The sequence below is a fragment of the Stigmatopora argus genome, chromosome 4, assembly GCF_051989625.1.
Source record: "Stigmatopora argus isolate UIUO_Sarg chromosome 4, RoL_Sarg_1.0, whole genome shotgun sequence".
Classification (NCBI taxonomy): Eukaryota; Metazoa; Chordata; class Actinopteri; order Syngnathiformes; family Syngnathidae; genus Stigmatopora; species Stigmatopora argus.
In genome coordinates this window covers 12,377,187-12,399,459 of record NC_135390.1, presented here as the reverse complement: position 1 = coordinate 12,399,459, position 22,273 = coordinate 12,377,187, and the positions used below count along the sequence as shown (strand labels likewise).

The following is a 22,273-nucleotide window of genomic DNA, read 5'->3' as shown; positions in this document are numbered from 1 at the left end:
AACACCTTTTCATTCAATAACTGGTTTGGCAAAACCGTGGACTGGTATTCATCGTCCATCCTCTTACAGTGTTGTGTATCGACATTGCAAACAAGTTTAGGATTTCCCAAATTGCAGTTAAATATGTATTTATGACTTGAGTTACAAATAAAATAAAAATACTATAAATCAAGTTATCCAAAGATCGGGGTCAATGCGCAACTTAATGCACTTGGAGTATGAACGTCAACCTGTAGTCTTATCAATTATCCACTCAAAGCAATACTATAGCACTCGAATCAATGTAAGTAAGATTAAAAGTATTCGTTCAGCCAATGCATGCCACTAACTGCATCGAACGTGAATTATTGTTGTACTGCATATTAAATTCACAACTGTATAATTTTTACTATGCAAAAATCCTGACAGTAAATGTTCAAAAAATGTTTGTAATACTTATAAAAATCTTTCAATAGAAATAATAATTTAGTAGTTGAATTATTAGCTTCCGGTTTCCTGTTTGAGAATATGACACATTCATGTAGGGATGAAATGTAGGAAATTGTGAAATTCAAGTAAGAGCATAAAGCAATTACACACAGGTTGAATGCATTTAACACTGGGTAGTAAAATGCAACTTTTTACTCTGGATTTTCACAACTGTTTGTGAATGCAAGTAAACATTTGAATCGATGTTTGTTGTGTTGGGTTTATGCACCCAGCAGACACTGAAGGCATCTGGTCTCCACACGCAAAGGCACGCCCGGTCTGCTTGCAGCTGTGTATGTTGGAAAGTTTACAAAGTTTGCAGCACTGTGCAGACATCAAACCTGCCGTGCGGAATAAACATGGGCAAGTGTGGCCTCGTCGCAATTGTTGTTGCAGTGTTATCTGCGCTATTAGGTGAGAGGATAGTCAACTTAAGGTAAAACACTACAATATTCCACTTGAATTCCATTTTACCATGTCGGTGATATGTGCTCGTCTCTACTTCACATGAATTTGTAAATAATGAAAGAAAAAGGTCCCTCGCTACTCGAGAGCTGTTCAACCACCACCTTTCCAATTGTGTGCCACTGAAGAATATGAGTAAGCAAACGCACCATACTTGTATTATAATTCCGCCAGAAAACAAACAAACAAAAAATACGCTAAATGTGCTCTTTTTGCAGATGATGGTTCAGAAGATATTACTGTGTTTGGGGATGGACTGGCCTTTGTTAGCACCGTAAGTATTTGAGTAAAAGGTTGCACAGACATTCTATCCAATTTAAGAATCCCAGCATTGAAATTTATTAGGATAGATTCAGTGTTGATACGGTGATTTCAAAGTGCAATACCACAGTGATAAGAGGGGGTCAATGTGGCTACTTCACTTCTGAAATCTGCTGACCTGCACTCATGCAGGTCAGTAATACAGTATTCCCTCGAATTTCGCGGATAATATAGACCAGACCTGGCGAAATAATTGAAAATCTGCAAAGTGGGATCACTCAACTTCACTTTTTCGGTCACTATCACGCCATAATTAGCTTTTTCTTGGGCTCGTTGGATGCCTAATGTCAGTGTGTGTGTTTGTGTGCGTGTGCAACCAGAATTTTTGTTCATGTCTAGCTTTCAAGTGTCCCTTAGGCTACTACATGTTGACAGAATGTTCACACGGCAACCAGAGAATCTCCTATAGATTGTGTGCGCTAGTTGACTGCAAAAATCTATATAATTTGTATGACTGAGTGGGCCTTAGAAAAAGCACTGGCAAAAGTGGCAGAATTCAGAGAGAAATATGTGTAGAAGCTTATTTAAAATATCCGGCTTGGATTAGTTTCCGAGTTGCGACGATGCGACAGTGAACACTGCTGACCGATTTTTTTTAGCTAGCTTCACCAGTGACAAGATGTAACACTCCAGGGCCACAGAAATTGAGTTTCAAAACATGCTCTATTCATCATTTATGAACCCAGCCCAATATAAAAACATTAGCAATTAATTTTTCATTTAATTCAGAACTACGTCTATTCCCTAATTTTGCTACATAACAAAGAACACAAGGAAGTGGCTTTGATCAAATAATATGTCACTCATCATTTTTGTCTCCAATCGTTTTCTTATTTACAGGGTCTTAATTATCCTGGAATGCCCTCGTCAGATGCTCCCGGAAAGATCTTGCTCCTTGATCTGAATGACTCTCGGAAGAAGCCAGTGGAGCTGCGTATGCCCAGAAATTTTGACCTTGAGACGTTCAACCCTCATGGCATTAGTGTCTACACAGATCCAACTGGTAAGAGCAGGCCTGCCTTAAATTGTCAAAGGTTAATGTAGTATGTTGCAGTTAAGTTTCTTCCTTTCTTTTTTTTGGCATGGGTGTTAAGTTATGTATGTGTACAAACCTGTTACCTAGCTGAACCTCTCCAAGCCCATCCCCTAGGTGTGTCTTTATTATTCCTAGTATCATATAGTGCAGCATTGTATTCATTTTTCACTTAATCCATTAGAGCATTGGCGTCCAAACTACGGTCGGTGGTCCAAATCCAGCCTGCCTCCAAGCTTTTATTGGCCTGCAGCAAATAATGAAAATATCATGGAATATGGCCCGCACAAGAAGCCTGCATTCAGCCTAAATTACACTTATCAGCTTTGACACTAGATGGAGCCAGTCCCTCAAGCAGCGTCTTTATAATTAGTCGAAACCTGATACGTTAGGGAAAAAAGGTAGAACGCTGTGTAGAATTTTCATATTTTCTTTTATGTAAAAAAATCTTTTTTTTTCAGTTTGTTTCAGTAGTGTAAAGAATCTATATTTAGAAATATCTGTACACCTAATTATTTTGTTTCTTGTACCCCTGAACTCACACACTTACATTGATAGACATCGATATCAAATCTGTTTGAACTTGGAAAGCTTGTATTGAGTCATCATGTCTCACTGCCATTGTTGCTGATAGACCTCCAATCCCCCTTGATAGGTGGTTGGCAGTGATCGAATGGGTCAAAATTAGACATCTATAACCGCCAATGAACTCTTATTTAAAGTACATATTCATACCCAATATTTTTTTTACCTGATTCCTGTCATCGATTTAATAAGTATAAGTGGAAGGATTTTAAGTTTGCCCTGGCAACATTTGTTTTTTTTTAAAGGGGACTTCGAAGAATAAGGTGTAGACAACCCTGCATTAACCTCCTAAGACCCAAACTCTTGCAAGGCATGCATTTTTTTCTCTTTGATATTTAGGCTAATTGGGACATGATGAGTGTAAAGACAAAGAATTATCTTTTTACATGATGTAGTTTCTGAGAAAAATTATGTCCACATCATAAGTAGACGCCAGGCCCTTGTTTTCCAAAATTTAACATTGTAGTCTTTTGACAACCAAAAATGTGATGCTCACACATGTGGACGCCATTTCATAGGACGCTAAAGGTGTGAAAGGTGTGGATTTATTTCAAGAATGCTTAATATTGCCAGTAACATATCAATCATACCATGATTATTATTATTGTCATGAAAGAATTTGAAGCAGGGCTAGTTCTTTACATTCTAGCACAATGCTTTATCCTTTTTTTAGATGGCACAGTGCACCTGTTTGTTGTGAATCATCCTCAACACAAAAGCCAAGTCGAGTTGTTTACATTTGTTGAAGAGGAATTTTCCCTGATGCATGTCAAGACCTTCAAACACGAACTTCTTCATAGGTACATATTTTAAGAAATCCAAATCGAGTTTTTAACAAGTATAATTTCAGAATCAACTGTAGTCCTTATAAATAATAACTATTTTTCCTATGCTTTTCCTAGTGTGAATGATATTGTGGCTTTGGGAGTGGATCGTTTCTATGCCACCAATGATCACTATTTTTCGCATGTACTACTTAAAACCATCATGGAGCCTCTTCTGTCTCAACCATGGACTAACGTTGTGTATTACGGTCCAGAGACAGTCAAAGTTGTCTCTGAAGGATATTACATGGCAAATGGCATCAACATCTCACCGGACAAAAGGTTAATAAGTTCTTCATTCAAGAGCTTTTCATCTTGGTCATGTTGTTGTTTTAATGATGTATCATTTGGTTATGAACAGGTATATATATGTGATGGATTTTCTTGACCATAATGTTCATGTTTTGGAGAGGAAAGTCGACAATGCCTTGGCCTTCGTCAAGGTAAATCTGCCCAAAAGAAAAATTGACTCAATTATATTTTGGATGAAATAGCTTCAGAGTGATATTTGAACAGTATCATTTTTAGCGGTAATTTTGTCTTTTTATTTCAACAGGCCGTAGCGGTTGGGTCACTGTGTGACAACATTGAAGTTAACCCTCAAACAGGGGACCTGTGGTTGGGCTGCCTTCCCAATGGATGGAAAGCTTTCAACTTTGACCCTAAAGACCCACCTGGATCAGAGGTTTGCATGCTAAATTTAACCAATCATTTGATTCACAATAGCCCTTTATAAACTATAATTAATTCATCATAACCCATATGATGGTTGTGTCCTCCAGGTCATTACAATTAAGAACATTCATTCAGAAGAACCTGTAGTGACACTGGTGTATGCTGACGATGGGCACGTAATTATTGGCTCCTCTGTAGCTACGACTTATGCAGGAAAACTGCTCATTGGGACAGTGTTCCATAAAACATTGTGCTGTGATTTAGACTAGGCAATGATAAGTGCACTTAACTAACAAATAGGAGACATTAGTTGAATCAAATGAGTAAAGGAAGACTGTTTTTGTTTTTCTGCACTTAGACATATATTCAGTTTAGTGTTCCTTTAAATAAGTTTTTGATACCACAGGTCACGGATGCAAACACATACAATAGTTTGGACCAAATGAAGAAAACAGAAATAAAATACGATTGTCATTAAAGGACTATGAACTACTTGGAAATGAAATGTATTGATAAATCAGTGTGAAATAGTGCCTTATTGTCCCAAAACATGCAGAACAGTTCAATGTACTGATGACTAAAACTTTATCCCTTTTCATCCTTATCAAGTAATGCATCTTCTTCTTCCACTTTAGAAATGATAAACCGATTTACACAATCACTTGGCTGCACACTGTTTCCCTGTGTGCTTTCTGAGGTTGGCACAGTAAATATGATGCCTTCGTTTGGTAAACCATTCTTCCCGTTAGATTCGATGAGTTCATCTTGGGCTTCCACACATTCTGCTGGATCTCCTGTAGTAGAGTTTTCTTGGCAGTCATCGCTCTTTTGGTTTATGAACACTTCACTAATGCTCTTCAGGTATCTGTGTCGTGGCGAGTGGTCCAGCGTCTCGATGCTGATGGCTCCGATGTCACTGCAGCTCATGGATCGATTGAAAACGTCGCTGACTCTTGGTTTTGCTTGCAATCCAATTTCCTTGATAATAGTACTGTAGTCTTCCTCTTTTTGCGATAAGAAGCTAAAAATATCGATAACCGTGGGCCTCTCCGCCTCTGACTTGGGGGTGTCTTCTTCGGGCTGAGGTTCGTCGTCGTCGTAGAAGGGGCGGCGTTTTCGTCTGTTCTTGAACACCTTGTGGGCTTCCACGACCATGTTTACATTCCAGCTGAAGAATAGAGACAGCCACGCCAGGCCCATGTAGATCCAAATCTCTGCTAACACCTTGTATAACCTCGGATAGTCAATGTTTGGATTCACCCCTGAAAGGAAGGTGCAGATGGTAAATCTAATAAAATACAGTAATCCCTCGATTATCGCGGTTAATGTAGACCAGACATGTCCGCGATAGACGAAAAAGCGCAAAATAGGGTCACCTCTACTTTAAAAAAAAATCGCTGAGTCCTAGTAGCAAGCGGAGGACAGGGAAGTGGCTTACGTTTGCGAGTTGCAGCGCGGAATTTCACATTTTTATGAACTTACAAACAAACAAAATCTGTGATAGTGAAGCCGCGATATTCGAGGGATTACTGTAATATCAGAAACAAATTAATGCTAAAAATGTAAAAAGTTTACCTGCCACGTAATCTCCAAAGCCAACAGTCGTAAGGGTGATGAAAGAAAAATAGAGGCCTTCCAAGTAGCTCCATCCTTCCAGGGACATGAAAACAAGTGGCGGGAACACCAAGTGCACAAAGAGCCCCCATAACAAAAAAATAGCTGTGCAAATAAGCTGGATACGTTTCTGATAACAAGAAGAAAAGTGAGACATTTTAAAAAAATGGGATTTGGATTTGAAAACTTAACCACACCTACAATCCAAATAGGTTGGAATAGGTATTGTGTCTTACCACTGGCACATTTTTGCGGATGAGAATCTGGGACAAACGCTTTGCCCGGTCTCCAAAGAATGAACCCAGTTTACTTAGCCACACCAGACACAGTGGAATGCCGCACAAACCATAAATGATGCAGAATACTTGACCTCCTTTAGTTTTGGGGGCAACATTACCATAGCCTGTGGAATACAATAACAAATATATATTTTTTCATTTAAATATAACCCCTTCATCGTGTACATTACAGCAGAAAGAATCTTGTTTAATACGTTAATTTTTTTATTTCAAGAGAGTTTAAAGTCTTTTTTTCCCACCTCGACTAAACATAGGGCTCTCTTAATGTCAGATAGTGCCTTGTCATTTTTTGTTACAATTTTTGAAGCTGATTTATGCAGTGCATCTGAATGGTGGGCTAGGATTGGGAATAAATTCATTTTTGTCCTTGAGTTGACTACCTAATATTCTATCCACTATCCAATATGTGCAGGGAGGTTTGGCCATTTTGAAACAGTGCCACAGCACTGTACTGAATAGAGTCTTTAGCCCAAACATAGTATTGTACCCACGTTCAACGAAAAAAAAGTGTTTTACACATTGGTGTAAAAAATCTCGCTTCAATAAGAAAACTGAAGGAGGAGGCGCTTGTTTTGTTTTGTTCTTTTGGTGTTAACGCCTATATTTGCAGTGCTTGCAAAGAAAATGTCGACGTCAAATTCAAGTGTAGTGTCACTGGAAGATGAAATAATGAATACGAACCTATTGTTGTGACTATAGTCGCTGCAAAGATGACAGAGTTTCCCCAGTCCCATATTTTGTGATATTTGTCCCCTGTGATCAGCACACCTTGGCCTGCAGCCTCTGACACTATCTGGAAGGGATTAAGAAAAAAAATACATTTGACACAATAAGGACACAAATCTACTATTAACAATTTTGAGTAATAATTCATTGCACCCTCCAATTGGCTAGCCACCGACTCAAGGGGTTGCCCGCCTGGTGCCCGTAGTTCGCTGGGAAAGGCTCCAGCACCCCTTGTGATAAACAGTTCAGAAAATTAATGAATAAATATTCTAACTTTAAACAAATAACTGTAAGGCAAATGTGTACATCTTGTCCATTGAAACACCTATACAGATAAAAAAATGATTTGTTCAGAATTAGTGGGGGAAAAAATGTCATAAAGTCTGACTGGTGTTCACATCTTGCATTGCATTTAAATTTTAAAAAAATGGTTTAACATTGCACATTACTGAATAAAAAAAATCAATACATACTTTGTTTCCTGTTAATCACTTTAGTCACTTTTGTACATACTTGTTTATCTGACCACTTATTCATGTTGACTACTACTTATTTATTATGTTGACTTCTTATTAATTAATTATTTATTATTTATTGATTATTTATCTGTTCATTTGTTTGTTATTATTTTTGCACTTCCCTACTTTATTTATTATTTAATGATTATTTGTTTGTTTATTGTTGTTGTTATTTGTGCACTTCGTGGTAAAACTTTAGATGCCAACATACTTGTATAATGACAATATAAGCATTCAATTTAAAAAAAAAAGAAAAAAGAAAGCGCCGTGAAAGAAGACACACACCTTGACGGAACATACAATTAAAACATGAGTCAAGGCGTCCAGGTTTGTGCACTACATTATTCCGCTATCTCGAGGCTTTTATTTACCATAAAACTACGTTTGATTATGTTTAGTGTATCCCCGTTTCGTGTTTACAACTTGAAACTATACGGAAAGGGAGTTACTGCACGCGAAAAACTTGTTCAACAGTTCTATTATCAAACCAAGTGAATTAAACATCCACGAGACGTACGCTAGTTTGTTTATGGATCATAACAATGACTATTTTTCACTTTAATGTCAACGATGTGGTAGAGATCGTCCATACCTTTAGAATTTCTTCAAGATCTTCTTTCCCAAGGCATGGATACCTCTTCAAAACCTGTTCTTTTTCAAGAATGTATTTGTTCTTGGCTATTTCCCAGTTGGGCTCCTCCAGAATTTGGAATATCGCCCCCCCAACGGACAGATAAAAGATGATGCACGATGTTAAAAGCGGGCCATGATCAGCCATATTCAAGTCATAATTTTTTTTTAACCTGAGCGACACGTCCCTTTTTCAACGTTCTTCCTGGATTGAAGAAAAAAAACTTCCTGGGCGCACCATCATTACGTAATAGTTACTCACTGTACCTGGTTGCTATTGCAGGTGATTGGTTAAAAATATTCTGAATAAATTTCCGCAGAAAAACAAAATAAGATGGTTTTGTATTGTTGTGTTTGACATTGGGTGACTGATGGTAGTATAGTGCAGGTGTTGGGAACCTATGGCTCGGGAGCCATATGTGGCTCTTTTAATGGGTACAAATGGCTCTCCGCTAACCTGTGAGGTCAGCTGTGACAAAAATAAACGGTGTTGAAAATGAATGAATGTTTGTGATGTAAAATATGTTTTACACAAATGAAAAGATCTATATTTTTATGCATGATCTTTTACAGTATATTTATTGCAATGCCAATCCACGTGCACTGGCTTGGTATGATTTATGGTACAATGTAACAATGTATTTTAGGGAACTTAAAAGAAAAATATATAAACAATATACTACACTAGTGTAAGCGTACAGTTGACAGTCAGCTACACGAGTGACAGTTGCCCTTATCTTCTTTTGCCCATGAGCAAAAAAATGTACAAGGGTCTACTACGAATCCCAGTATATAGGGTGGATCCACACTTCTATGCTTGATAATACTGCAATTTCGTTGTGAATGTGATATACGTATAAAGTTTACTATTGACTGTTGTTAACTCTTTTTTAACTCAATTGACCTTTTTTTGGTAATTACAAATTATTATACTATTTGTGTTTGATAATATTGATACCATTATTATTTGAAATAAATTAAACAAAATTAAGTAAATAAAATGTTAGTAAAAACAATCTTAACAACATTTATATGTGCAAAAAACAAATCCACTATGGTATGTTCACAAAAGGTGGACACTGTATTTAAATGCATGCCTTATAAATAATTAATTATGATATTCGTTTGAAACCAAAATAATACGTTATAATATACATACTCAATTTTGTATGTAAAACCAAAAGTAAAAATATTCAAAAATAAATAAATAAATTCCTGCATGTTTTGGGGCGAATCCCTATAAACGCGCATGCGCAACCCCTTTGTTTAGGAACTCCTTTACCTGTTACTACTATGTCATTCGACCAAAAAAATACATATATGTATATATTTTGTGAAATTATGGGATTTTTGTCCTGAGTGTATCACAAAACGCTTAAATTGACGACGGTGTGAAAAAGTTGGAGTTATTATTAATGACACTGTGACTCCACCCGGTTTTGCTTCATCATTGCAGCTGCGTCATCGCCTCCGGGGAAACGTGCTTGACTGCCCCATGTGAAGGGAAACACCGGAACTAATGTCTTCCAGGTCCTCACTAAACATGGCGTCTACACATCTTCCAAACAAGTCGTCGCTCAGGTAAGTAATCTTCAGTCTTCGCACCCTTAAATACATAAACTAAAGTTTTCCATCCTGTTTGTTAGTTCCAGCTGTAGTTTGTCGACTACTGCCGAGGCACTATGTAAGAGCTGAGCATCACCTCACATAAAATAACATGAATTAAACACTATTACGAGCGTCAACTATATCAAATTCACGTACAACCTCTTGCATCCTAACTAAATCAACCTCACGTTCAGAATACTTTTTTTTATTTCATAAACAAGGCCAATAACATTGGTGCATTAGATGATTCAATGTTTAAAAATGGTACACTATTTATTTTGCACTTGATCATTAATATCATTGCCACTTAATTGTTTGTAACAGTATCATTTCTTGCTTTTTCATGTTGCACATGCCCTCCTGGATGTGGATATCAACGTGATGTGAGTATCTGTTACCTTATAATGTTGTATATGGAGATATGGTTATAGAAAAACTCAATGGCCAATTTATGGTTGCTGTTCATGTGGAAATATCAAGTATTTTCTTTTGATGAGGTGCAACTAATGACACAAGTGCAAAAGCGGCAATATGCCATTTCTTCACTTTTTAGATGCAGGGGTGGGGTCACCAAATCACCCCGAGACATGTGGACGCAAACACATCTTTATCTTCTAAGAACACACACACTCAAAATGCGTTACATTTCAGTATTTGCCAGGAAATGGCGGGAGATTCCAACACTCTTGTGGCAAGCCTTATCTTTTATTTTGTCCTTTTTAAAATGTATTTAAAAGACAACCTTTTTGCGGCCAGTTTGGTTGAAATGGTTGCCGATTGCCTCACTATAGAGATTTATAAAAAGGATTTAATGGTAAATTCTGTATAATAAGGATTTAGGGCTCACCCTGGATTGGTCGCCAGTCAGTATGTACATTATATACTCATACAACCTTCCTCAATCAAATTCACACTTATGGGGATTTACTGTTTTCCATTAAACTAACTATTTATTTTTGGGAATGATTGAGGAAGCTTCACCACCCAGAGAAAATAGACATCTATGGGAATAACACTAATTTGAACTCCGTACCTCATAACGGTGAGACAGATATGCTAAACAGTAGTCAACTATTCCCATATTTTTTTTATGATACGAATTTGAAGACAAACTGTAATGCTGGGCAATTTTGTGTGCAAATATCAAGCAAAAAGAACTGAAGACTAATGAAGATAAGTGTCCACTAGGTGGCAGCACTCATACAGGTATAAGCCAGTAGAAGTAAACATGGATGAAGAAAAAGGCCATGTGTATTTGCAGTGCAATGTTTCATGAGATTTCATTCTATTTTCCTACTTTTATTTTTTGTGAGACTTTTCAGTTATAAAGGCTTTATGGAGCAATATTCACCCTGTAGTGTTTTTGACACATTAAGGAGCACTTTTAGTCCAAATGAGTACATTTTATGGCTGAATATGGACAAAAAGTACATGCATTCTTATAAAACTGGCTTGATACAAGTTCATGATCACAACAAACCATGACCAAAGATGTCTGTTCGTTGACTAGGGCGGCAACATTCTTGCGTTATGAATTCTTCATGATATAACAGTGCCTCATGAATATTGATGTGCCGTTGCCATCCCATTAGTGCTCCGCAGAGCTCAGGGCAGGAGCACAAACAAAAACCCTTGGTGGCCCAGCTTCTGTGCACGCACTCAAGATTCATATTTCACAAACCTTTTCCAAGCGCCGTGTAGCTTTACATAAGATGCTGGAGAGATGCGCTCTATGATGTGTAACATGCATCCAGATGCAGTGCTGAAAGGGGGATGATTTGGGCGGATGCACTATAGGACTTTATTACGTAATCATTGAATGACGGAGCCAGGGAGGGATAAAGATGTTCCAAACAAACATAGTCCTTTCCCCACCCCCACCACTTTGCAATCTACTGAAGCTGATGGACCCACTGCATCATCATACGAGTACGAGCAAATGAAGAAACAAAACGAAGGGCATATGCCACTTTTTTAGGGTGTGTCTGGCATGAGTGTGTGTGTGGGAGTGCAAGCTTGTCTCTGTGAGTCTATGGTTCCAGTCTGGAATTGTCTCAGGGGATTGTGGGTCTGTGAGTGCCGCTCCTCCCCTCCTAGTTGTGTCTCCACTTGCTCTCCTGGGTCCAGCACAACACCTGCTCCTTGCATCAGTGCACGACAGTCTCCTAAGCAACTGAATTGTTTCTTACGCCCATTGTTTTTTTTTTCCTCTCCAACCTGAACATGACCAAGTGAGATGAACAGAACAAATACATCAAATATTTTACCTCTCTCTCATGGCAGGATAGTCGGGTGTTTTCCGGGACTGCGTTAGTTAATGTTTAACACCAGCTTCAACGTTTGGATGTGGTATCATTTTGCTCTGTGACTAAAGTCTACAAGAAAAGACTGACTTTTCCATATGCTGGAGTAGAGGTATTTTTCTGGGGGCTTTCTTTTAAGGACTGGTGAATTTCAGATCTTTGGACTAACAGGATCACCTTTTTATTGGTAAGTTGTTTGTTTGAATAGTTCACGCCGCTGGGCATACCACATGAACTTGTCTGTTTGAGACAAAGGTGATGGTGTCTGAGAGGAATAATGAATCCCTTCATTACCCCCCTTCACACCCACCCGCTGCCTATCAGCCGTATGGCATTAATGGGGTCAGGCAGATGGGTGGGCTCCATAAGGCGGCTTGAATATGTGTACACATTTATGAATGTGTTTGTTTTGAAATTTGAATTAATGGTGGTGCTGGTTGTGGTCTGCTCTCAACCTTCGTCCTATGTGTAAATGCCTTCTAGCTCTTGGGATAAGTGAGTGTGTCCAAATAGTTGGTTGGGTGTTGCATTTTTTAGTGTTGTTAAAGACGTTTTTGTCATTTAAATCTAAATCAAATATTCCACATTGCCCACTAAGGAAATAGAACTGTGTGATTTGTCGACAGTGAGCAAAAGAAATAAAATGAAAAGGATACAATTATGTGTATGTAAACACGCAGATTACACTGTTTTACTGTTTTTTATAATGACACATTTTGACTTTTAGTTGCTCAGGGAGTTGGAATTGGGGCATTGACCGTCCTTTGGGGAGTTTGTTTTCCACATTAGTGCGTTTTCTGCAGTTACTGTAATTTTGTTTTAACGTTCTAAAACGTGCATCATATGTTAATGCATAATTTGTTCCAACATTCTTGGTTTATCTTTTTTTGTGTATTTCCTGTGATTAACTGTCCACTAATTAATTCCGTGCACCCTGCCTCTTGTTCAAAGAATTCAGGGATTGAGTCCATCACACTCACAACACTAATGAGTGGTCATGTTAAAATACATTGATGGATTATGAAACATTTAATATGTTAAAGCAAAAAAATATATATTTTAATTTATTTCAGGCTAAAAATGTTATTTTTACTTTCTCACTTGGTGCCCTCGAGTGGCCTTTTCTAGCCGAAGCTTGTTACATTTTGTTGAATGCGATGGATAACCGTATTTAAAAATATTAGGAGTGATATAAATGGCATACATGATAAAAGTTGACTCATTTATGATGCCCTGTACCTTTCTGTATATGAAAGACAAACACTGTGTTGTTGTTATTTGTGCATTTCCCTACTTAGTTAGGCTGTTGACTACTTCTTTATTTATTGTGTTTATTGATTATTTATTTGTTATTCACTGTTATCATTTATTGATTATTTGTTTGTTTGTTGTTGTTATTTGTGGACTTCCCTACTTAGTTATGTTGTCGACTACTTATTATGTTGAATACTTATTTATTTATTCAATATTTATTTGGTTATTAATTTATTATTCATTTGTTAGCGCGTCGGCCTTACAGTGGGGGGGACCTGGGTTCAAATCCAGGTTCGGACCTTTCTGTGTGGAGTTTGCATGTTTTCCCTAGGCCTGCGTGGGTTTTCTCCGGGTACTCTGGTTACCTCCCACATTCCAAAGACATGCATGGTAGGCTGATTGGACACTCTAAATTGCCCCTAGGTATGAGTGTGAGTGTGAATGGTTGTTTGTCTCTTTGTGCCCTGCGATCGGCTGGCCACCAATTCAGGGTGTCCCCCGCCTCTGGCCCGAATTCAGCTGGGATAGGCTCCAGCACCCCCCGCGACCTCAGTGAGGATAAAGCCGTTCAGAAAATGAGATGAGATGAGACATTGGTATTATTTATTAGTTTGTTTGTTGTTGTTATTTGTGCACTTGGTGGTGAAGCATTAAATGTTATTATGCTTGAATAATGATAATAATAGCCTTGAATTGAATTGAATTCAATTGAAGTTAGTAGTGTGCACCTTGCATGCCTGCTGGGTGCCGAGTCCGGTCCAAGCTTCGGCGAGGCTCCGCCCATTTACGAGCGTCGGACACCTCCAGCACAACAAAGCATGTGCAGCTCCGCAACATTGCTCCTTCCCTGAACGTGCCGAATACGGGATTTTGCCCTATTTCGCTTCTTCTTTCGGCTTTATCATTGATGCACAGCCCACCCTTGGTGAGTCCAGATGTTTTGATTTCGCTGATGCAAAAGGCCTGTTGTTTATTCGGTTTCGTCGCACATTCGGCGCCATTTTCGTACTCGGATGGTTTAAATAGCCGCGGCACTGTGGAGCGACCTATCCCGCTCATATGTACGGCAGAAGTTCCATATAAAATCCCATGTTTACCATATTTCGGCTAAGGCTTCTTTGGTCAAAAGTAGAAGAATTCATTGTATTCTTTTGTTTTTTACCAGAGTGAATGAACTCTTAGATGGAACATGACCACAAATCAAATGTAGTTGTCTGATGAACATGGCTTGGAGCGCTTTTTTCGCCCTACTTGAAATAGACGCATCTTTCATAATCATAATAGCTGGGATAATTCACCGTTCAAAGAATGCATTTAAAATAATATCATATTTTCTGCATAAAACCTTTCCCCCCAAAATATCAAATAAAATTAAAATTGCCAAATGATTTGATTTAGATTGATTCAGTCTTAACATAAACAATTAAAATTATTCCCCAAGACACATGTTTGACGTGCAGTTGTTCCTAACGCTTTCTTGAAGATGCCTCAGCCATTGAATTCAAATTTTCTGCTTGACTTGGTTTTAACCCAAGAGGAGGGGGGGTGTTATAACCCCCACCCTCTCTTGGCACAGCGTGTAATAATATTTGCCTAACAGTCTCCTCTCCATTGACTATACTGCTGGATAAATATAGTCCGATAATCTTTCATGAAGCTCACGTGTGGAGGATGAGGACGAGGCAGTCCCAGTTCATGTGGTTCACCCATCAGCAAGTGTAAACAATGAATTTCAGAAATGAAAATGATGGAACTCCATTGCTTGGGGGAGTCTCCAGTGTAGTGCTGAATCAGCAGTTGAGAGTGTGCAAGTGATGCTGAAGGATGTTTGAGGCTCGATTGTGTGAGAGTGAGGTTATTGAGGTCCCATAGGAGTGCTGCTTCTGTTAATCCTCTTTTGGGAGTTATGATGCGTTTGGGCAGTTCGAATACTCCTGGGTTGTGTTGACTAAACAAATTCAGTTTACACAGTCATTTTCTGTTTAATAATTGAGGGTTTTGCTCAGTTTCCGTTGTATTTGAAATGGATTATGTACGAACATCTATGTCATGTTTTGCACCACGGCGTGCATGATGGTATATATTTCTTGTTATTTTTTTTATCCAAACAGCTCTCAATCTTGCAACTGAGGTTTGACTGAGCTGATGCTGGAAATGGTTTTTGAATCACTTACAGGAAAACCATACTAAATCAATTTGACTATTTCCCATGTTGGTTCATGTTACACTATGGAGTGCTCTCCATCTGTTTGTGTATTGATTCATTGAGAACCAGGAGTGGATAGGTTAACACTGAAATAAACCTTTGTAACGGTGTACTTCATTTACAAAATGCATCTTAGACTATCCTTGAAATGCTGTATCCTTTCACCATTTAGTTGTCCACTTTTTTGTTTGTAAGGACTTGGTGGATTTCAGTGTTGAACAGCTTATTTTTTTACTTTAGAGTTGATGAATTGAATGGCTAATGGCTGCCACAATCCAACCATCTCATATCATCCTAAACTGTTGGACAGGGTTATTGACATTAAGTGAAGAGCCAATCCAGTGCAACAAGGCACGTGTTGGCACGTATGTTGACATGTGCGTACGTATTACTTACTGCATGTTTTTACTGATTAAGGTTAGATTTTAGATGTGTCGGTGTCATCTGAGGGCAAATATCCTGGCTTTTAGCTGAATTTTCCCGATTTACTTGCTTTTTGCCAGAAGAGCAGCGCTCAATTTTGCACCCGTGAATCAGCACAACCGATTTTCTCTGTATCTTCATCAGCTTGTCTCCATGCACACCTACAGAGACTCAAGTTGCATATCCACTTGTAGTGCATCTAAATGCATGAATTCAATAAGATGGCCAGTGGAGGCAGTAAAGTAGAGATAATCTCACTTGGTAACCTGGGCCCGATTAACTCTAAACTCCAGCTAATTCCTTAAGCCTCCTCCTAGTGGCAAGGTAACATTCTTTCTTTACTTCAAATTGACAAGATAGTGTATGCTCAGAACATATGTCACCATTCCCTTCCATGTATTCATGTATATAGGGAAAGGACAAAAATAATTGCTTGATTTGTATTTGTATGGACTATTTAGCCAAGTATGGATGCAAATGTATAAATGTGCATATGCGTGCCATGTGCTGCAAAATACTGTGATTATAAATAGACATGAGCTTGTCAGTAAAGGCTAACTAATGAGTCCAAGCATCCTGAGCACAAACATCTATTTTTATACCATACCATTTCCTCATTCAGCTCTGCTCTGTCACTTTATCGCAGCTGTGAAGCATCACTGAGATATGATCTGAGTCCAATCTACTCTCAGAAACGTGGTTTAGGAAAAAAAAAAACAACACTCAATTTAAAGGTCTGCAGGATGTTTGATTCAACTGCATCAAATTTCCATGACAATATTTCTGCTGGAGAATAAATTCTATTCACTCTTGCTAGAAGGTGACCTACTTCATCTATAATTTATCTCATTAGAGAGACTAATTATGTACTATCGAGGGCAGCGTTTGTCCCATTATGTGGCAGGGGCAGTTATTTTATTGGACCTAGAGTGCGTAAAAGAGAGGCTGTAGATGTAGCGAGGCTGCTTTTGTTATGTCCATCAGTCAAATGATGGAGGTTGCCGTTGCTCAGCTGGCCGATAGCTGAGATGTTAGATCGGCAATACAAAATGGAGGAGACAGCAGGCATGAGCTCAGCTGGTCCATTAGAAGCATGTCTGCTTCCTGACAATCAGAATTGAGATGACAGAGCATTAAAAGACCCAGTGGATGCTGTGAGCACTGATGCATAGCTGCATGTGAGTGTGTATTTGGTGACCTAGGGGAAATGCCTATGGGGGGTCTCTTGGGGGGAAGGGTGGTTAGGATTAGTTGTAGAGTGCAGTGTAGTTATTGGTCACTGGACACAAACAATGGGAGGGCTAAAGAGGATTTTATTGTGTATGTGTGTGTGCATGTTCCAGTGTGTGTGTATGTGTGTGTGTGTGTGTGTGTGTGTATATATGTCTGTTTGGGTACCCCCCCTTTTCTCAATGCAGTTCCAACGGGAGGTGCATTCATGGTATATAAGGGCAGCCCTGTACATCTGGAAGATTGTCCGGCCCCTCTGTCTGCCAGCCTCGCATATCCCCTCCCCCCTGAGTTCATAAATGGAAGGCAGGACCTTGATCTCATATTTGGGACATTAACACTGCAAAATGAGTCACCATTTAGTTGTGATTTAGTTCAAATGAGTTATATTGCCACCGTAAGGGAGCTACCTCATGATTGCATAATGCTGGCAGTTTATTTCAGCTAGTCAAAGGCTTTAATTGGAAGTAAGGCCTTTCTAAATATGTGAGATCTGTCCTTGCTACAACCCCAACAAAATGTTTCCTAAACTGCAAGACAGCTTTGGTCCAACTGTCTGTACAAATACATTGAGATTTGGGGACAGCTTGCATTTTAAACATTACAGCCTGTCTATTAGTTTTAAACTTAGACATGTTAGGAGCTAAATAGTTTCTTCTCACCATTTAGGAATCAGCCAGTCAGGCTTTGATGAGAAAATTCCAAATAATTGGTATTCTGTATTGAAATTAAATATTCAATATGCCAGTACGTTCCTGCAAAGCATAATTCGGTGGCATTTGAAATTGGTATGCTCCTATTGTGCATTTCTCCAACATGAAAATGTTATTGTATGTTTGATTTTAGAACTACATTGATTTGTGTGCGATTTTGGTCAGGTTGATACAAATGATGCTAATAGTCACCTACACAATGTGGAATGCTTCTTTTGTATCCGCAAAATTTAATGAGTCTGTAGCAGACAATGTTGTCAAGTTGGATCCACTATCCAACAAGGAACCCCATTGTAAGGTTCTGTGCATGTGCGTGGATTGCAGCACGTCTACATGAGTGTGTAATCTGAATGTAAACAGTGTTTGACTGTACCTCTGAAATGGGAAATAAAATACAAAAATAGGAATTGCTTAATTTCCAAAACCAATTTACAGGAATAGCTTGGTTATTGATCAAAATGTATTAATAAAGTGACAAAATGAGTGTAAAGTACCCTAAAGGGCTAGCTCTACCATGATAATTTCAAATAAAATACCAGATACAGGAAGTGTATTTGCCTTTCGGGGGGTGTTTAGTTTCATAACTGGGAATGTTCTTCATATCTTGAAATGAAAGATTTCCCATCAAATCTTTTCGTAGCCTAAATATTTTTGTGTAGAAGCATTCCTAAGGATAGGTAGCACTTTATTTGAAGAGTGAAAACTGAAAAATGGGTTTAAATTTAAGACCTAGCTTATGTGTTTGCCAAACAGAATTACTCGTGTTTACGACACACATGATTATCGCCCAATGATCCTAATCTTGTTTATGTTTCAAGTGTAATGTTGTACACTGTCACTCTCTGAATGTCACTGTGATCTCTGTATGTTTCTGACTTGTTTTGATTTGATTTGTTTCCTGTTCTCCACATCAGGGATTACCATGACAACAGAGGCAAGTGCCGTAAGCGAGGCGGACACTGAAGGCAAGCAGAAGGCGAGCACTGCTGAACCTGAACCTGAGAACAAGCAGAGTCCGGAGGCAACCGCATCTGAGCCAGTAGGGGAGCAGTCCAGTACCAAGGCAGAAGGACAGGCGCCCGAGCCCGGCGCTGCCGATGCGGCCTCCTCCCCTGAAGAGGAGCAGCTTAAGCCTCGCACGCGAACCTCGGCTGGAAAAGGCCTGACTCGCCTCTTTTCTTCTTTCCTTAAACGCCGTTCGCAGTGCTCAGAAGGCGAGGGCTTTGAAGCCGAGAAAGCAAGGGAGGAAAAAGAAGGAGAAGCTGCTGTAGTAGAAGTAAAGGAAGAAAAGACGAAAACCGAAGAGAAGGATGCTCTCGTAGAGGACACAGACTCAAAAGAGGTTGAGAAGAGTGAAGAGAAAGAGCCAAAGGAGGAAAAAAAGACAGAGCCGGAGAAACTAGAGAAGAAGGGCAGTAAGAAGAAAAAGAAAGAAACCAAGAAGAGAACTGAGGAAAGTGAGACGGAGAAAGTGAAAGCCCCAGAGGAGAACAAGGAAGAGGAGCAAGGGAAGAAGAAAGAGGACGAAAAGACAGAGCAAAAGGAGGAGGCTCAGGCAGAAGAAGCTCCAGAAAAAGAAGAAAAACATCCGGAGACAAAAGAAGAGAAAAAGAAGATAACTACTGAAGAAAAAGCTACTGAAACAGATCCTGAAACTAAGGAGGAAGAAAAGGCTGATAAAAAGGGAGTGAAGAAAAAGGAAAAAGAGGAAAGAGTCAAGAAAAAGGAAGAAGAAAAAGCAAAGAAAAAGGCAGAGGAAGAAGAAAAGGCCAAGAAAAAGGAGGAGGAAAAGGAGAAGAAGAAAGAGGAAGAAAAGGCAAAAGAGGCTGAAAAAGCAAAGAAAAGGGAGGAGGAGAAGGCAAAAAGGAAAGAGGAAGAGGAGAAGTCCAAGGAGGAGAAATTGAAAAAGAAAGAGGAAGAGGAGAAGTCCAAGGAGGAGAAATTGAAAAAGAAAGAGGAGGAAAAATTGAAGGAGGCCAAAAAGAAAGAGGAGGAAAAATTGAAGGAGGCCAAAAAGAAAGAAGAGGAGAAATTGAAGGAGGCCCAAAAGAAAGAGGAGGAGAAATTGAAGGAGGCCCAAAAAAAAGAGGAGGAGAAATTGAAGGAGGCCAAAAAGAAGGAGGAGGAAAATTTGAAGGAAGCCAAAAAGAAAGAGGAGGAAAATTTGAAGGAGGCTAAAAAGAAAGAGGAGGAAAAATTGAAGGAGGACAAAAAGAAAGAGGAAGAAAAATTGAAGGAGGCCAAAAAGAAAGAGGAAGAAAAATTGAAGGAGGCAAAAAAGAAAGAGGAAGAAACATTGAAGGAGACAAAAAAGAAAGAGGAAGAAAAATTGAAGGAGACAAAAAAGAAAGAGGAGGAAACATTGAAAGAGGCTAAAAAGAAAGAAGAGGACAAATCCAAAGAGGCTAGAAAGGAGGAAGAAAGGGCCAAGAAGAAGGCAGATGGTAAACAGCAAGAAGACAAAGGCAAGAAAAAAGAAAAAGTAAAAAAAGGAAAGAAAGAAAAGGGGAAGGGGTCCAGTGAGACACGGGTTGCAGCACCAATTGCTGATCCAGAACCAGAACTTAAAACTGAGCCTGAAACTGAGCAAGCTCCAGATCAACACTCTCTCAGTAGTGCAGAGATGCAGGTTAGTGCAACAACTGAATGGTTATCGTACAGAATTATTATGACAATTCATGCTATTTAACTACCTAATATCTATTCTTCCTTTCTAACTCTTCCAGCCAGCTCCAGAGGAACCCAAGGAAGAAGCTGCAATCAAGGAGGAGCCCGAAGAAGTAGCGATTGATGACGAGGGTGCAGACAATAAAGATGAAGACGTAGAGGCAGAGGAGAAGGAAGCAAATGAGAAGGAAGAAAAGCCCAAGGAAGAAAAGTCTTCTGAAGAAAAGAAGACTGAGAAGAAGGGTGACGAGGCTAAAGGCTCCAAACGACAGAAAACCATTCAGTGCAAAGTCACTTTACTGGATGACACTCAATTGGAGTGTGAGCTTGATGTAAGCGATCTCACCACATACTGAATGCCCACTCTTGTTTTGGTTCATTTTTCTGATTGAATCTTTTTTTTCCATCTAGAAACATGCTAAAGGACAGGAGCTAATCACTAAGGTGTGTGACAATCTCAACCTGCTGGAGAAAGATTATTTTGGTCTAGCTCATTGGGAAACACCAAGCAACAAGGTAAGTTTCAATATACAACAATCGTTTCCATGTTTTTGTTTATTATCTTTGCCATTCCCACTCATTGATTTTCTTGTTTGATGTTCTTGTTTCTTGTTTTTCTTTATTTGGAAATCAGTTTTGGGGTTTGAATAAATCAGACCTTGTTATTTTATGTTCATGCATTTTTTTAATACTAGCCCCCATGTATGATGTCTACTAGATATGCAATGTTTCAATATTGATCCATATACAAGGCGCACTGCCGGTGCTTTTGAGGAAATTGAAGTCTTTTAGTTTCAACCTTATAGTGCGGAAAATACAGTACATTTGTTTTTTGTGAGTAATTGACAATGTGTATTTTCCAGACATGGGTTGAACCTGCCAAGGAGATCCGTAAACAGGTGTCAGGTGCAGTCTACGAGTTTACTTTCAACATAAAGTTCTATCCTCCTGACCCGGCACAACTTACTGAAGATCTTACGAGGTGAATTTCACGTAAATGTTCATGGTTGACTTTGACCACATTCTATGCTAGGTTAATATTTAGACTACAGAAAACTGTCACTAATGATCCTCTTTAACCTTTTAAGTGGTAAGCAAACAAGTTTTTTCCAGAAGAAAATGTAAACGACCCTGTTAATGTTTAATACATTTTACACTCGTCTCTTTCATAGGTACTATCTGTGTCTTCAGCTGAGGAAGGATATCATGAATGGAGTTCTTCCATGTTCCTTTGTTACCCTTTCCCTGCTGGGCTCTTACACTGCACAGTCAGAGCTTGGTGAATATGACTTGGAGCTACATGGAGCTGACTACGTTAAAGATCTTAGTCTTGCTCCTGGACAGAGCAAAGAGCTGGAGGAAAAGGTGATGGAGTTACACCGAACATACAGGTAAGACACTAGAAGATAAAATAACTTGTAGAATCGGAACTGGTTTACAAGACTTCATTCAGAACCCATCGCTTCTTTGTATGGAAGGTCAATGAGTCCAGCCCAGGCAGACATGCTCTTCCTGGAAAATGCCAAGAAACTTGCAATGTATGGTGTGGACCTTCACCAAGCAAAGGTAACAACAGCTGGCTAAAAAAATACCATTTTCTTGATTGATTTATTTGATAAGGGACAGCACATATTAATGAACATATTTATATTCATGTTAATGAATGTAAGATTGTAGCCGTCGGCTAATTTCCATCTTTAGTCCCCTGTGT

General features: G+C 39.0%; 3 protein-coding genes across 12 annotated transcripts in view; 2 read left to right on the top strand and 1 right to left on the bottom strand.

The window, feature by feature from the left end:
* The first annotated feature begins 510 nt into the window (after window positions 1-510).
* On the top strand, window positions 511-5,042 carry LOC144073451 (serum paraoxonase/arylesterase 2-like). 3 transcript variants are annotated; one of them, XM_077599278.1, is made up of 10 exons: window positions 511-520; window positions 705-882; window positions 998-1,068; window positions 1,152-1,207; window positions 2,095-2,257; window positions 3,546-3,672; window positions 3,775-3,978; window positions 4,058-4,139; window positions 4,253-4,381; window positions 4,479-5,042. In XM_077599278.1, the coding sequence occupies exons 2-10, from the start codon at window positions 764-766 to the stop codon at window positions 4,638-4,640; spliced, it is 1,113 nt and encodes a 370-aa protein (XP_077455404.1). In that variant the 5' UTR covers window positions 511-520; window positions 705-763; the 3' UTR covers window positions 4,641-5,042. The 3 variants fall into 3 exon arrangements, with proteins under 3 accessions (XP_077455404.1, XP_077455403.1, XP_077455405.1); XM_077599277.1 differs by lacking the exon at window positions 511-520 and having other exon boundaries at window positions 665-882; XM_077599279.1 differs by lacking the exon at window positions 511-520 and having other exon boundaries at window positions 708-904.
* Window positions 3,704-8,380, bottom strand: LOC144073450 (potassium channel subfamily K member 5-like). Its single transcript, XM_077599276.1, has 5 exons — window positions 8,121-8,380; window positions 6,966-7,077; window positions 6,222-6,388; window positions 5,947-6,115; window positions 3,704-5,633 (listed from the first exon to the last, which is right to left on the bottom strand). Exons 1-5 carry the CDS (start codon window positions 8,304-8,306, stop codon window positions 4,957-4,959), a joined length of 1,311 nt encoding a protein of 436 aa, XP_077455402.1. The 5' UTR covers window positions 8,307-8,380; the 3' UTR covers window positions 3,704-4,956.
* Window positions 8,381-11,759: 3,379 nt separating this feature from the next.
* LOC144073149 (uncharacterized) overlaps window positions 11,760-22,273 on the top strand; it is a 29,600-nt gene continuing 19,086 nt past the window's right edge. For 7 of the 8 annotated variants that reach the window (XM_077598751.1, XM_077598747.1, XM_077598746.1 and 4 more), the window contains exons 1-7: window positions 14,085-14,248; window positions 18,810-20,524; window positions 20,622-20,894; window positions 20,974-21,078; window positions 21,426-21,544; window positions 21,735-21,953; window positions 22,041-22,128. In XM_077598751.1, coding sequence (XP_077454877.1) covers window positions 18,818-20,524; window positions 20,622-20,894; window positions 20,974-21,078; window positions 21,426-21,544; window positions 21,735-21,953; window positions 22,041-22,128 — 2,511 coding nt within the window. In that variant the 5' untranslated portion in view covers window positions 14,085-14,248; window positions 18,810-18,817. Of the gene's footprint in view, window positions 12,257-14,084; window positions 14,249-18,809; window positions 20,525-20,621; window positions 20,895-20,973; window positions 21,079-21,425; window positions 21,545-21,734; window positions 21,954-22,040; window positions 22,129-22,273 lie in introns of those variants that run through there. The other variant, XM_077598744.1, reaches the window with a different exon arrangement.